This window comes from Zonotrichia leucophrys, chromosome 2 (genome assembly GCF_028769735.1).
Source record: "Zonotrichia leucophrys gambelii isolate GWCS_2022_RI chromosome 2, RI_Zleu_2.0, whole genome shotgun sequence".
Classification (NCBI taxonomy): domain Eukaryota; kingdom Metazoa; phylum Chordata; class Aves; order Passeriformes; family Passerellidae; genus Zonotrichia; species Zonotrichia leucophrys.
In genome coordinates, this window is record NC_088171.1 from 16,694,490 (window position 1) to 16,711,579 (window position 17,090).

Here is a 17,090-nt window from a genome sequence, read left to right on the forward strand (position 1 = left end):
CTCCCCCAACAAATCACCTCCACACAAACCAACCATACTTCCCTCTCAGGCTCTGGATTGTCAAGGGATAAAAGAGGTGCCAGAGGTCATGGTAAGGGTAGGAACACAGCAGACTTAGAGCACAATCTTTTATGGCAGTAATCTATTAGATAAGCTCAAGTGCTCTGAAATGTGCTTAAGAGTATTTGTTCTTTATACAATTAAAACAAATACAAACATGTACCTTTCCAGCCACTCTTTTGGTTTTTCCCACTGGGAAACTTCTGTCCGGCAGTTGTAGTAGTACTTTTTGCCTGAAGAGCTGATGTGCTCAGACCAATCATCCGCAGAATCATAAGCCTTTAAAACAAAACAGTGTTGGACAAAAGACTACTTGAGAATTTTAATATACAAATTTAACAGCTTTCACTGTCTTAAAAACTACATGGCATCTTTTATGTACCCATGTCAGTGCTTTCCACCGCCTCTAAATAACAGCTTGAACACAAGCCCAGTATGCTCCTGCTGCATTCTGCAACAGTTTCCTCTGGTTTATTCCCATCAAACCCCTTAACAAACTCTAGTAGTACTTTTAGTGGGATACTAAAGGTCAATACTGATAACATTAGTTTCCTTCACCTTACAACATCCTCAGAATTATTATCTTTCCAAAATTTCTCCACCAATCACATATTAAGCAACTTTGGTTTTGGGCAATTTTTTAATACCACCACTATAACTACTAAAATTTTGATACTGAAGTGACTAAAATTCACAATATGTAATGCATTTCAAATAAGTTAAATCACACTGTCTACTCTAGATTTACCACAAAGTTCATGGAAAATACTTCTGTTTCTATGTCATTTAAACAATCTAATATTTTAAAATGAATAGCAGGCAAATCAGAGCTCTAATGATTACCAATTAGAATAGTTTTAAAACATATAACAACCGCAGGTTGAGTTTACAGAGTGTTTATAAAATAAAGACTGATGTTGGAAAACTCAAGTACAGTGCATATGCTCCCTGTCTTAGACAAAATTATGAAAATATCATGTGTATGAACAGGGCAACACACTGATAAAAATCAATCACAAATACTCACTGCATCAGAAGTTTTGCTTGGATTATTGCTGGGATTAGAAGAATGGGAATTTGAACTATGAAGAGCACTGTGGTTGTGTGAATTTTCTTGTGGAGAGTAACTGGTCCCTGAAAGAAAAGAGAAAGACTATTCACCATGTCTGATTTCACAGTAATCAACATCTGCATTCTAAGGAGGTGGAAGGGCAAAGAAGTGGGAAAGGGAGAAGGAAAGTTGTCCCAAACCTGGATCACAGCCAGGTGAACCATAGTTCAGATGCAGAAGTATTTCAATAGATCACATGCACATTTCTATTTCACATAGCATAAAACTCACTTTGATTTTATAATTAGAGTAATGCAGTATGTCCCTTCACTGGTCTAACTCTCAAACTTTATTTCATTACTAGCAAACAAACAGCCTTTATCATTTTGATGCTTTTAAGAGTCCTAACATACCAATGCAGAAATTAACAGACATTTTCTCCTCAACATTAGATCAGAAAATTTAAATAGGCTTATCAACAGCCTACATGGTTAGATGCATAAAATCAGGTCTTAAGTTTACTGAAGCAATGCTGTTTTCTTAAAACTGTTGTTTTCTTTTGAGACTACTTGTTATTAGTTCTAGGTTACTATTTCTGTTTGTGCATACTGAGCGGACTAAATTTTCCAGCACCTGTCTCTGCAATAAAGGTACTGACATCTAGAACACCAAAAGCAGCACTTCCCAAATGGCCACCTGCTTCTGGCCTCCCTACCAACTACTCTTCAAGGCAACTTGGTTTTCCTCAATGTGAAAACACTTCAACAGCTGAAACGAGAAAGGAGATAATTCTCAGTATCTTTCAGATCTGTATTTGTGCCTAAGCTCAAGTCACCTGAACAGCTCCATCTACAATTAAACAAGAATACTCATTCCACACTGCAACCTTCTTTTAAATTTCCTGCTCTTAAGGCCTCCCATTTCTCTAAGATTTCTAAGCAAGAAAAAACTCTTCCATTATTCTTGATGGGATTTTCTAAGAGTTCCAAATGTTCACATAAATCACACCAAACTAAGCAATTTTCTTACACATTTCAGGGAAAAACCAAGATATTGCAAATATAACACTCTCCCAGCTTTTACTTTCCCTTTCCCTACTGAGAAGTTTCTCAATACCCAGAGGTACTACATGAAGTACCACCAGCTTCACAAGTTGTATAGCAATCTAGTATTCAGAGTAAATAAGAAGTCAAAGTGATCTGAAAATGGCAAAGACTTTATCTTATGGGCAATTACAGTAAAGAACAGTAAAGGACTGATAAGTAGGAGTGAATGGAGTCATAAAAAAATAATTGTTTCCAAGTCTTCCGAGAGCTGCAGACACAGAACACGACTAAATGACACAGTATGGTGCAAAATGAGAGCCATTATAATGCAAATTCTGTCTTCCTAGCTTTCTAACTACACAAGCAGTGACAAAATTGCTATTTTAATCTTCTTTCTCCCCACCTTTAACCCTGCAAGCTAGAAAGACAGTCCATCACAAAAGCAAAAAGAGGTACACCACCACCAAACTATTTAGTACCCTACAAAGATTAAAGGTCAATTTGCACAAACACGAGTTACTGCAACCGGAACCAGCACTACCTCAAAACCTTTCCCTACATTATGTTGTCTAAAGCTGTACATTATTCTCTGTAAAGATATAAGGGGAAAAAAGTAAGGATAACAGAGCAAGTCTCATACTCAAATACAGTTTTTCAAAAGCTAGACCATAATCCTGCACCAGAAGTATCTTGCATGCTCAGAGCCAGGCAGAATGACTTAGCATGGGGGAAAGTTAGGCTTGTCAAAGCACTACTTCCAACCAGGACACACTTGTGATGCACATGCTTAACAACAAAACCCCATGTACAGATGCATTTGATTCCCCTCCAAGATATAAGCAGTATATCATAATTATGAGGCTGTGCTCCAGTTACACCAACACTTCTATTTTTTTAGACACTGATCATGTGTCTATTATTATTGATCATGTGTCTAATATTAAACAAAATAGCTGTTTAATATTTTTGTATTAGTCATTCTTTTAGTATTTATTTACTATAACATTCTACTGAGGTAAAAATCATTAAATTTTTTAAATGTATTTTTGCCGGTTGTTCAACACAGACATATTTTAATTAATTTCTGCTAAGAGGTAAAATCATCTCCCTTTTTCAAGGAAAAAAAATCAGATGAAAATTTACCAGATGGTTTTGTTTGTACACTCCCTTCAGAACATCAGAAAGCACCAATGCAATTTAATTTACCTGTAAATTAATTAATAATCCTGTACCACAGGTGCATTATCACTACATTTTGTTCAGCATGCTCAAGACATACATGGTGATTTTAAAATACTGTAGTGGCCTAAATACACTGCCAGGTGTATTTACACCTAAATCTAACAAGCATTTCCCAAACATGAGAAAGAGCCAATAACATTGAAAGAGCCATTAATATAACCTATTATATCAAGAAAATATTGTGAAGCCAATTCTATCCAGCCCACCAACAAACCCCTCAAATTCACTGTGCAGACTTTCAAACCCCACATGGTGTATCAGCTCAGCAGCAAGCCCCCATTTCAGGCTGTGCCCCCAAGGGCTCTGCAGGAGTATCAGAGCAGCTGCAGCAGTCACACCCACCTGCAGCTGGCCCCGATAGGCAAACACAGCCAGGCAGCAGCTCCTCCAGGAGGGGCCCATGGGCCTCCCTGAGCTGCAGCTCCCCCACACTGTGCACCCACACACTCCATCCATCACGAACCCTGTCCTACCTCAGCTGGCCTCAGCTGCATAAAAACTCATCGTGGCTCCTCCAGCAACAGCAACTGCCTCATGTCACCAGGACAAGTGACATGGGCCTTGACAGAGCTGGCCACAAATGCATGCTGATGGTGCAGGGTAATTACAGGTGCGGGCTCACCACCCAGACCTCCATTCCGTTTTACACATAATCACACTTTATGTTTGGATGTGTACCCAAACTTCAGGAATGAGCATACAAAAGGACTGCTGAACTGCTGTCTGCTGTTGGAAAGCTTACAAGACCAAAGCAGATGATACTCTGGGGAACAAGAATTTTAGGCACTTCAAACAAGTCAAGGGCTTAAACACTGTATGTACACATGACAACCATATTACCAAATTACCTTTTTATACTGAGGCAGCAAGGTTTTAGTATGTGGTTAAATCCATGCACAGCTCTCACCGAGGAATCTGACAATCCAGCCAAGCAAGCAGTGCCAACTCAAGCTGTCTGGGAAAGTTGTTGAGGACGTTTAAAAGGCCAGAAAGCAACCCACAAGCAGAGGTCTACCTCTAAAAACAGGGAGGTTCCCCTCACTTGAATGATAATTTGCAAAGCCCAACCCCAAGCAACTCCAAGGTGGCTGTGACTTGCCACCAGCTCTGCATCTCCCAGCTGCATGCCTGGCAAAGCTGATCATGAGAACAAGATTGCCAAGACTAGTCCAGACCCAGAAACAGGCCTGACAAGGGAGAGAGCACACTACTGTCCCTTGAGACAGCTCCTCATGGCAACTTCTCACCTTCTCCTCTTACAGTTAGACCTTCCTTACCAGCTACACTTTCCTCAGGAAAGAGGAACGAAGACTTGGTTTTGCACTCCTTATTAGCTTATTTTCAGATTTAGGAATTGCTGATATATATCTTTGATGCACCATAAGGAAATTCATATTGTGTTATAAATACTCCAGTTGGGTTTCAGAACTCCCCATGGAAATGTTTACTGCACAATCACAGTGAGCTTCCTCAGTTTAATCATTATTTTGAAAGCAGATGAAGCTGGAAAGAGCTACTCCTAACTGGAAGATGGCCAACAAGGGCATCAGCCCTACAGTTATATAAAACTGTAGTGGTGCAACTGTGTGAGCAAGTCTTCCCTAGTGATTAACAAGTCATAGGGCAAGTCAGAGTCAAGGTTAAAATATCGCAGCTATCTCCAACCTTTCCAACAAAAATCACATCTTCCTTACTAATGCATTAAAATCACCAGAAAGCACAAAGAGCAAAGGTCTGGGAACCAATTCAAAATTGACTTAATGCCTACTGCAGATTTGAGATTCTGTTCCACTAGGACTCATTTGAATGTTTTTGTAAGTTGTTTCCATATCCCAACTGCTGAATCCAAGACACACTGAAGTGCAACAAAAGCTCAAAACTATCCTGGACTTGAAAAACACATTGAACGCAGGCTGAAATAAGAATACTCCATTTTCCAATACAGTCAACTTTCCTTAGCAATTATCACAGTTAATTAGCATCTCCATTAACACCACTTCAATTCCTTAAGTATAAGAAGTTCAAAATTTGAGTTAACTAAAGATCAGACTTCTCTAATAAAGCAGCAGCTGGTTTCCCCTCCCTTCTCCCCTGCCATCTTCAAGACCCAACCAAAACTTCTTCCTTTCCAAACCCTGTACACCTACACTGGCAATTACAACATCCACCTGAAAGTACCTAAAATGAATTTTCTTGCCATTTGTTTAGAATTATCTAATACATGACTGTGCATTACCCACCATCCTCTGGCATCCAAGTATCTCAGCCTAATCAACTCTTTTTTTGTTCATAACATTGTATAGTATCAGAATCATAAAATCTTCTACTGAAATGCATAAGTTGGAACAGAGAGACACTAGAATTGCAATATACATACTGTAGTACCACACGACAGTTAACTTTACACAGTTCACTGCTGATAGAGCATTTATGTTTTCTTTATAGCCACAAAAATACCTTGTTAATATCCTAACTCTCATTTTGTCCATACTGAAAAGCGTCAGTGTAGATATAAAATAAAGGAAGCTTACAAGGGCTCACCAGCTGGAACTCAGAGATGGTCTGCTCCTCCAGCCCCTCTAGAGGGAACTGGGAATCAGAAGGGCTTTAGGAGAGTCACTGTTTCTGTGCCCACATACTGGGCATGTGGAAAGAAACACTAGGCAGCAGAAAAGGAAGGTCAAGGAAGGTCATTACCTTTGTGACAACTCCATCCATACTTTCTGTGACTCCATGTTCCACCTTTCAGTTAACATGCAATCAAATTCATTAACTAGACACTATCAGAATCTGAACTTCCTCAAAAGAACAAATACTACCAAGTGACAGATACCAATTAGTTGTTAACAGAGAAAACTTGACAGTAAGATTAGTTTATGGTGGTGATATTATATGGGGATAACTAATTAAGAAGACTTCTTCAAAAGGTAAAAATTATAGAAATTTATCTAGGATAAGTCTAAACTAAAATGTCTAAAGTGTATTTTAACTGGCTTTGTTACTTCAATGCAAATCTTTGTGCAGAACACTTTCTAAAGTACTGCATATGGGAGGAAATAAAACAACACAATAGGAACACAATATCCAACATGCCAGCACTAACAGAACAGCCTATCATGGTCATTTTGATTTGCCAAATGTAAAAGTAATAAGACAAAACAATTTTTCTTCACTGCATTTTTATGTGGCCTAGTGTATTGAAATAAACATGGCTGCCTTCCACACGCAACCAAAAGCATAAAAACTTGCAATTTTCCTAGCAGAGCAGTGGCCTCAGAGAATACACCAACTGTGCAGTAACATTTTCCAGAAATTCATAACCTACTAAGTTGAATGCGCAATGCTTTGCCAAAGAAAGAAAATCTAGCCTGATCATGGTACTGCCCAACTACACACTCATTATGCCCCCCCAAATAAATGTTTTATACCAGTCAAGAAGCAGCTCTATTGAGCAAAAAACTTACAAAGCCTTATTTCATTCCCTACCCCTCTGTCCTGCCACAGTGCCAATCCAGCACAGCAAAGTCTGGGCTGTTTTGCAATATCCAACTCACAGGGCAGGCATTCCAATGTAAAGAAGTTCCTTTTTCCCCAAGTTACCACTCACACTGAATTTCACAGACATCAGCCAAAATCATTGCTATAAACAGAGCAGGACATACATGGAGTGGCACAAATGACCAAATGTGGATGAAAGTGATACTGTAAACATATAGTTTTATTCATAATAGAATTTTTCTTCTAAAATTGTAGTAAGAAAGTGACACCTTGAAAAGTGAGGAGCTGTAAACTAATGAAAGTCAAGGAGTCATTTTACTAATGCAACACTCAGCAAATGCAAAGGCATTACTGATTATTAAAATGAAAAAGATAAAGTTAAATCTTACATATTGCATAACGTACAGTAAATTTTATTTTGCTATTTGCTGCTTACTTTTCTATTTTTAATTAGCTATACTCAATTTATTTCAGAAATTGAAGCTTAATTTTAGGGCAAACAGACCAAACTGCTCTAGAAAGAACACCAAGTTATGCCTGCCCACCAAAAAGTAAAGCAAAAGTTAATAAAATACCTTAAACTAAACTCAAACTTTCAGTTTTCAAATAACAATTCAGGAATTTACTACTCTAGCAGCTAACTGCTTTCCTAGGGTTGTACTTCAGCCTAAATGAGTAACACAGCTTGGGTTCTCCTCACTGATAGAGCAGATAAACTTCTTTTTATACAACCATCCTATAATTTGCTCCTTTCCTTGTTACAGCTACAGCTTAATATTTAAATAATTTTGGGGTTGTTTTCCTTCTCCCCTCAGTCCACCTCCCAGTATCAATGAGAAATCACTTTCCAACTTAAGACACAACTTTGAAAATTATCAGGTTCATTAACAAGGTCCACTGAATGCAGTGAGTTTCTGGATGATCCAATACTCAAATGTCACAAATTATAGAGCTGAAAAAAGCCTAAGGGATGAAAAATGGATTTTCAGCACACTCCAGACATAATTCCTACCGATTTTCTTCTTCAAAGAAAATCAGTATACATCAGTTTCCTTCATATCTCAACTACTGAAATAACAATAAACAAAGACTGGATAAATAATTTCACCATCACCCATAAAGATGTTTATTCTTTACTTTGAAGTGGGGTAAACAGTATCACTTGAAAGAATTTGTTTCTCAATAATTAAGGCAAATTCCAACCAGCTTCTAAACATTTCTGGTAAGACTCAAATGTTACTAAAATTACAATGTACAAAGTGGATTTATGTGGAATTAAAAACTATGGGTAGACAAATTCTTCAGATTAACGTTTGTGATTTCCTCCCTATAGGGAACTTTAGATTCAGGTCACCTAATAAAATAAAAAATGCTAGCAGCATCCTCAACACTGCTGATCTACTAAGACACTCACTTCATTTGAGATGAATCGACTTGAAAAAAGCAGCTTCACCCATGGAAAATGTGAGTGAGTACCATGAATTCCAGCAACAGTCATATTCCTAACTCTCTGGCTCATGACACCAGAAGATTTCAGTATGTTTAATAAAAAACCAAAATCCTTGTTCAATATCACTAATGCCAGTTTGAAGTTTGAACTGCAACACTAATTAACATGACTGTATTTGTACAAGGAGTGGGACATTGCTCTAAAAAGAAAGGAGGCAGGTTGAGAATAAAGCCAAACTCAGCTTTGCTCTGGACTGTGGCTCCCAGAACATTTCTATCTCTAATACAGCGTCAGAGACTGCCCAAGAGAGCTTCTTCCAACCTCAACTAACAGTTCATACAGAGACTTTTTCATTATTATGACATGCAAATCCAGATGTGTTAAACTGACATCCTTACCACAAACTAATAACCATGTTATCTGAACTCCATGTGGATCAGCTCAGCAAATGGACAACAGGCTGAACTCCCCCCTTCAGAGAGCTGCTCAGCAACACCACAGAACCCACATGAGCCTGCCATGAGCACACTGTGACACAGCACTGAGAGCCAAGCCCAGTGATGGAAGGAAGTCCAACAGCACCACAACACACCCTCTGACCTCCAGCAACATTTCCACAGAACTCATCAACTAAAATGAAGCAGAAGACTGAGACTCTATTTCTGATTCACATTAATTGTCAGCATATAGTTCCAAATTTAGAAGTTTTTTCCCCTCAAAAGACAAGAAAAATTAGACATTTAAAAAAAATACATTAGTCATCTGGGGCAACAGGCACATACTCAAATGCTTCATGAAAATTAGGCTCAAGGGATACTGAAGTGAATAACAATTCCTTTAACATTGCAGGAGGGGGAGGGGGGAAGCATAATAAATTTTACTTTTCATTCAAGGAGCTTCTTAAAGAACACAAAATATTGGAAGAACCGCTGATATTTATCAACACATCTCAGATGGGAGTTACTCAAATGCAGACACTTCATAAAAACTGTATATTTCAGTATTTTTAGACTACACCAGCAGAGTAGGACTGTGAAAGACTGACACACCATAACCCAGTCATCATGAACTGTAGTTTGATTAAAATCAGGGGTCATGCAAAACAATTTCTGCTTATAAAGGAAAAAAAAAGCAGTTGCCCAAACACAGCTCTGAGACTATTTCCCCTTTTTCTGTGTGTCTCCAGCACCAAATTAACACACCCACTCAGAAGCTCCAAACAATTAACCAAGATATGACAACTTAATCTCCCTAACAAAATCCCCTGAGCAAAAATAAGGTTAACTTATTTATATAAAAACAAGGCCAGGTTGTTTAGCAACTGTCAAATTTCTTTTGATGTTTTGAGGATAGCTTCTTGAGGACAAGAAAGTTGAAACAGAAGACCCTGTGAATGCAATATCACTTACAAATGAACATGCACTGAATGTTTCCATTACTAGGCTTAGAATAAGGAAGGTGAAGGCAGAAGTTTTTATACACATAGGCAGTGCCACACAATGACAAATACTGTGAACTTCACCCCATCTCAAGTTCCCTCCATCTCAACTGAGCATGCACTATTGACAGCAATTCAATAAGTACATGGTGTTGTAGAAGCACTAAAAAAAGGGAGTCTGTTACAAAACATTACTGCAATTCTGCAAAAAGGATTGTCACACATAGCACACTTATATATCCTTTATCAGAAAGCTGTGGCAGAAACAATGTCTAACCACATTAAAATAAGGCAAGGAAAAAAAGGCACCATATATTGACCTTCTTAAATGTGTCCTAAAAATAGTAACTGTAGGTCAGATTATCTCAAATTCTTAAGATACATCAAACACAATAGAAGAACCAACGTCCACTTCAATACTTCAATTCCTTGAGTGCTACTAATATTTGCTGTTTGAAGAGAACTTTCTTTTCTTCTAAGACTACAGCTATGTCCATGTGTCAATAAAACAGACAAAGCCTTATTTTACCTAAAAATTAGATATTGACTGATCTGACTATAAAGAATTGTGGAATACTTCTGTTTTCAGAAAGATTATTCTTTTTTTCCTGGTCATGTTATTTCTTCACCACAAATGAGAAACCTAACTTGAAAATATTTAGTATTAAAAGCAACAATTGGTCACTACACTTTTATATAACTTGAGACATTATTAGGTTTAGAAAAAATACATTTGCTGTTCTGGACATAATACACATGCCATGTGTATTTATTAGAGTACAGATATGCAACAAGCATGATTTTAATTTCATGCCTATTTAATTTTCAGCTGGGAATTGGTTTTGAGAGATGCTAGTAATACTAAAATTAAAAAAAAAAAAAAGGCAAGTCAAATTACTTTATTACTTCCTGTCACATAGAAATTCTTCACTAATAAAGGAATGCTGGCCCACAGCTCTGGGAGGAAGCAAAGATGGCAAGCAAGGATTGACCTAAGAATTAATATATATAGTGGTGTGGTTTTAAAAAAAAGAGATTCACAGCTTTATTTTAGGCTGGCCCAGCTCAGCTTAACAAAGCTTAGCTCAGCTTAACAAAGGTATTGTGCAACAGGGCTGTCAAGCATCTACAGCACAATAGGTGACAAGACAATTCATCCCTCTTCCCATTAAGTAATTCTTAAACACATCAAATTCAACTGGTCTTTCCTGGAACTACCTTACTATAAAAAATCCTCTTCACAAAAGCTGTAGTTATGTTTACAAACTCAAAATCTATTTTACAATTATTTGATTGCCTAAGTGTCTAATTTCATTTCTCTAGTTAAGTAAACACTCTCAAAAGGACTAGACAAAAACTGCAATCATTATTACTGACAATGTCTAGCCAGTATGAAGTGAACTTTATACTACTTAAATTTGAAGAGGATCATATTATTTCTTGTATTAAAGTAAGCAGAAACAGCATTCTTTCAAATGAGCAGTTTTTAAAATGAAGTCTGTGTTAATCTGTCAGCAGCAGGTGTCTGAATGAGGAATCTACTCAAACAACTTAACTAGATGAGCTCTAAACTCCTCCCTGTGTTATTCAAGGGGCACAGCTGGCATGAACACACCACCATCCAGAAGAACATAATTATGTGAAATAAACACAGCAGAAAAAAAAAAATTAAGTAGAGCACATTACCTAACTTGTATTGTGGCATTTATGTACAAATGTGAATTACTTATGATATACCTTAATAAAAAAACCATTCTTTGTGGGCTTTTCCACATTTGGGAGTGAATAGTTTGAAACATAAAAATGAGATGAGCAGGACAGAACATAATTTCCTTTCTCTGTTTTTGCTACTGATAGACATTGATAATTGCTAACTCTGCTGCTCCAGCAAACTCAGAAACAAACCTAGAAAAACACTGAGGAAGACTGTTGCTTTGGAAAACATAAAAAAGCACAATATTTAAGAAATCTGGGAAACCACTGCAGAGGAACTACTCTGTGAAATATAAATCTGCTTCGTAGAAGTGTTTTCAGAAAGCCTGACATTAGTAAATACACATAGCAGGTCACAGAAATTATATTGACAGTTATCAGAAAAGTAATGATAAAAGTTTAGACCAAAAAAAGAAGTTTTGAAGATTCCTGCTGCCCCTGAAAGACAAGGAATTTAGCTCATTTAGCACACTCTTCATATTTCTGGCTGCCTTTTCCTTGCCATGAAGCACTTCAAAGCTGTTTTACATCTCTTTTTTTTCACTGATGACAAAAGGAGGGTATTATCATTTTTTTATCATACCTTGGCTGTAGAAACAAAACAAGTTATGTTTTAACATGGCAACAGAAACTTGGACAGACTGTTCCTTTGCATCTCTCCTTTGTAACAACAGTCACATTAAGGAACAGGTGATTATTCCAAAGTACTACAGGGCCTAATCACAGGTCTCTAGGCCTTATTTTTCATTAATTTCAAACTGGTAAAAAGAGTCAGTCGTCTGCTCAAAATTTATCTCCCTTTCCAGTGACCTGAAGAACAGACTTTCCTCCAACTGGACATACCAAGAGGGACCTTCATCACTGCCTCCAGGTATCTGAACAGAGGGTGTCAGAGGATGGACCCCAGCTCTTCTCAGCAGTGTCAAACTACAGGTCAAGAAGCAATGGGCACAAACTGTGGTGAAGGAAGTTCCACCAGAATGTGAGGAAGAACTTCTTTGCTGCCTGAGTGACCAAGCACTGGAGATGGTTGTCCAGGGTGGTTGTGGAGTCTCCATCACTGGAGAGATTCAAGAACCACCTGGACACAATCCTGTGCCATGTGTTCTAGGATGACCCTGCTTGAGCAGGGAGTCTGGACCCCTGTGGCCCCTTCCAATCTGACCCACTGTGTCATTATCCCTGAACAGTATTCCATCAGTCACTTCCAGGTAGCAGGCAGTACAATTTGTGCCTTAGAACACACAGCTCACTTCACAAGCTTGAAAGTAGGGAGAAAAAGGGAAAGAATCCTTACTGAAGATTTACACAGGGAATGATCTCTCTGTATAGCAAGTGGTTTTTCCCTGAAAATGCCCATGAAATTGCATAAAAGCCTGACTTTGTAAAGAAATGCAGTTACCACTGTAAGTTGGGTGCCATTAAATCACTATTATTCACAGAGAAGTTATTACAGCATCACCTCCCCTCTCAGCCAAAACAGAGGCAGAGCACTCTCTTCCAAGTTCTGCACAGCTTCAGTGATACTTGCCTTACTGGACACTTTACACTGAATAGGTAGAAATGGCCAAGAAACAAATGTAAGCTGTCAACAAACAGGGTTTCTCTTACAAAGCAACCATGTCCCAAAACATGGTTAGAGAACAATTCTAATCAGGGGCCATTGGGGAATGCAGAGCAAAATGCTACATAATTTACAAGCTGGTATCTTGACTATGGCCTAGTAAGTAGCAGGTAGTTGATCAGAAATGAAAAGTTTTCATGACTTCTTTTCATCTTCAGAAAAGCAACCCAAAAGTAGAAGTTTAGTAAACTGTATATTCCGTTTCTATAAGGTCAGAGGGAAGAAGCATATATTAAAGCATGAAGCTAAGTAAAAAGCACTCCCTTCTGATTAGCTCACATACCAAAACCACCCAAATTCACCAAATCCTGTATACTGTCAGTTATCTTCTCTTTTCCAAAACACAAAATCTGCTTATGCACAAAAGCTTGCCAGGTCTAGCAGGCAGACTGACTTGAACATAATACATTTACAATCCAATGAATTCTAAAAACTAAGAGATATATTTGCTTAAACAGAACAATGATAAATGGAAACCTTTAGAGGAGCTATTTACACATCTGAGTTCTATACTCTCACATATAAAAGAATGTAAAAACAGTAAGTGAGAATTCCCAAAGTCCTAATAGCAAGGAGGTTGGGAAGCAGCTGCATCAACAGGTAACAAACAAATAGCTCTGCTTATTAACATTTGATGTAGCCTCCATTTCAGATCAAGTCTCACACTAATACATCTTTACTCTAGCAACCCACACCAGATACTTGAACTTCATGAAGAGAAACAGAGGATTCCATCCACCCACATGAATTAAGACTTAGCATTTAATACTACCATATTAATATCACAATTCTTACCTAACATCAATAATATAAAATTAGGGGGGTTTATCTTCCATTCTATGCTAGTTAAAAGCAAGCTTTGCAGGTACTTTTCAAAAGCAATTTTCAATATTAACATTCTAAACCTCTAGATTTAAAAAGTATAAACACAAGTCAGATCTTGGACTGTGATTCTATGAGCACATATTTTTCAATTTCTTTTCTACTAGAGATCCTCACAACAGAGTACACATCTGTTGTTTATACATCTGATGCCACAAAAACTCACCTCAGAAACATTGTCAAATCCACTGAGTAAATGGAAAGCTACTTTCTATCTAAAAGTTCTAAATTTGAAAGCAAAATTAAAACCCATTCTGAAGGCAGTAGAACTAATAAAAATTAAAAGAAAGCTTTTATAAATATCAGAAAACAAAAACTTACTCTTCCAATTTTTTTTTTTAATCCAAAGAAAAACTTCTAAAAGGTGAATGATCCTTGAAGCAATTCTATTTTTCTTAAACAACAAACCAGCCAACCCATACCTCCTTTAAAGCCAACATTCAAGGAACAGTGAAGTGAATCACTAAATCTACATTTGGATGTTAGGGGATATTCAAAGCAGTTTCATGGAGAACTCACTCTCCTTTGTGATCAGACTTTTCTCATCCCAGCTTTGACCATACACTTATCATGAAAAAATGGTTTTCATAGTAATGAATAACAGCAGTTAACAGTAACTACAAAGATGGAATCCACTCCAGCTTCCCCCTGAACCCTTCACTATGTTCCATCATTCTCAGACTTGCCTCTTTCCACCCACCCTGCAATTTCCTCTCTACAAAGCCCACTGCCCGAGCATCTTCCATTCTCTGTGGCTGCCCTGACACCCCATTCATTGTTTGTTTCCCTGGCCAGTGCTCACACTAATTTAATCAGCAGTTCCCCTTTGCTGCCAGGGCTGCCAACACAGGAACCCAACACAGCTCTCAGTTCAGGGCTGTTTGCTATCCCTTTGCTATGAGGACTCTGAACTCCTTCAGGAACCAGTGGAAACAAAGCAAGTCAACAAAGAATGACAGAAGCTCCCACCACCACTCTGATAAAAATAGGAACTCATTGTTTAAAATACTTCATTCAGCCTCTAACAGCAGTAAGATTTTTAATCTTAGAACTGTATTAGTCAGTAACAGTGCTCACTGACAAATGATATTAATTGCCAATTAAAAAAAAAAAAAACAACTCACGTGCAAAAGAAACAGTCACAATGCTTCAATTATACTTTGGAATTTAAATTCCACAAGCTATCGTCAAATTTCATTAAAAGAGCCTGCACAGCACACAATTCAGCAGATTTTATGCTATATATATTTACACTCTTCAGTTGTTATTTTAAGCAATTCAGTAAGACCATGGTATGAAGCAAAGTTTCAAAGTCTCTTAAATGCAAATGTAGTGAAACACGCAGTATTTTCTTCATAGTAAAAAACAATTGAGTACAGGTGGCTTAAGTGAACAAACCTTGTCGGTATAAAGTTCTACTGTGTATCTTACTGTGGGTCATTCTGCTCCATACAGTTAAGCAGAAACACCCTCTGCCCTTTTTATAACAAGGGTTGCATCTAGCATTTTTACTTTTAAATTGTATCTATTTATAGCTATGTATCTCCCTCTCATTATTCCCAAAGTTACCCTACTTATCTGGCCTCTTTATTTTCTTTCCTGGACACCAGTATCTCATCATTCATGCATTTTAAAAGACCTACAACAGCCTTCCATCCTCAAGCATGAGAGTCCTCAAATCTTTGTATTTCCCTTTTTCTTTAATGGAAACATTTTTCCACATCTACAAGGCCCTTCATAGTTCTATTCCCCATAAACAATGCTGGCTTTAAGTCCCCATTTGTTACTGTTAAGAAACTTCACACTTGAGCTGGTCTCATAAGACCCCCTAATCTCTTCAAACCCCACACTTGCCTATAGCAGCTGACCTATAAATAAGAGATGCACTGAGGGGGGGAAGCTGTTCATTATGTTTTGAACACTTGCATACAGAGACAATGCCCCCATGCACAGGGACCTGAAAGCAAGAACAAAGTTAAGGCACTTTTTTGATATGCTGCATGCACAAGTGCTCTTAGGAAACCAGGAATGTGACAAAAACTTGCAATTACTCCACGGTGTTTAGTCCAAGGTAAACTTGGTGTCTCTGTACACAGCCCCTTTGCACAGAAACCATGCAGTAAGCAGTTCTGAAAATGCTTTGTTTGCACTGTATCAGTATGGAGGGCTTACCCAGAACACGTTTTAAAACCTTAATTGAATTTCTCCCCATGGATTACAATTCTACAGAAGATTCTGCCATGAATATTACAAAAATAAGCTGTTACAAAAAAACCCTTTATACACATACTAAAGATATTAATAGGAGGTGGTTCTGTCATTTTTGACTAATTAATTTTCAGTCAATTCCTGCTTATATTTTAAATGCATACACTTAAATCTTGAAATGACATTTAAATGACATTCTGCATTTACCACAAAAACATGAACCAGTCATGACTGAATCGGTGTGCTACACCACTGAATCTTCCTGTTTCTCTTCAGAGCTAAAATTACTAAGAGATGTATAGGAGTTTTTTCCAAACATCGAGTTGAGAGGGAGAGATCAAGTTAAATTGGCTTTATGTTTAGTAGTAATACTCTAAATTTATGTCCTGTTTTGTTTTCTAAGGTATGAGAGAAGAAGATATTGTTTGCTTGGGACTTTAATTCAGTTTAGGAAAATAAATACTTGAGATGTTTCAATGAGATTTGCTAAGTTCAGCTAGATCACAGGAAGGCAGTGACACCTGTATTAGTTTCAAACTGAGCAGCACCAATTGTAAAATAATGCACAGCAATTACAAAAAGTAAAAACCACTCAGCTTCTTCCTTCCTCCATGAAGAATACAAAAAGAAAGCAAGACAGGCATTTACAGTAGTATCATAGCAAATCAGTAGTTCTCAGTCCTATAAAGGCTTAGATGAAAAATATTAGCACTTTTGTAATGTTTTTCTTTTTTCCACTGTATGTCTCTAATTGCAAAACTAAGGGAACTCTATAGCAATAACAACTCTTCAGAGTAATTCAATACAGAAAATGGTAAAATATTTTATTATGTCTTTTGCCTATTAGCAATATGCAAATGCTAATTACACTACAGCAT

General features: G+C 37.5%; 1 protein-coding gene across 5 annotated transcripts in view; it reads right to left on the reverse strand.

The window, feature by feature from the left end:
- Positions 1–17,090, reverse strand: part of WAC (WW domain containing adaptor with coiled-coil) — a 55,881-nt gene that overhangs the window by 34,198 nt on the left and 4,593 nt on the right. For all 5 annotated transcript variants that reach the window (XM_064704041.1, XM_064704037.1, XM_064704040.1 and 2 more), the window contains exons 4-5: positions 1,088–1,194; positions 224–339 (exon numbers count right to left, since the gene is read on the reverse strand). In XM_064704041.1, the coding sequence (XP_064560111.1) occupies positions 224–339; positions 1,088–1,194 (223 nt within the window). The remainder of the gene's footprint in view (positions 1–223; positions 340–1,087; positions 1,195–17,090) is intronic.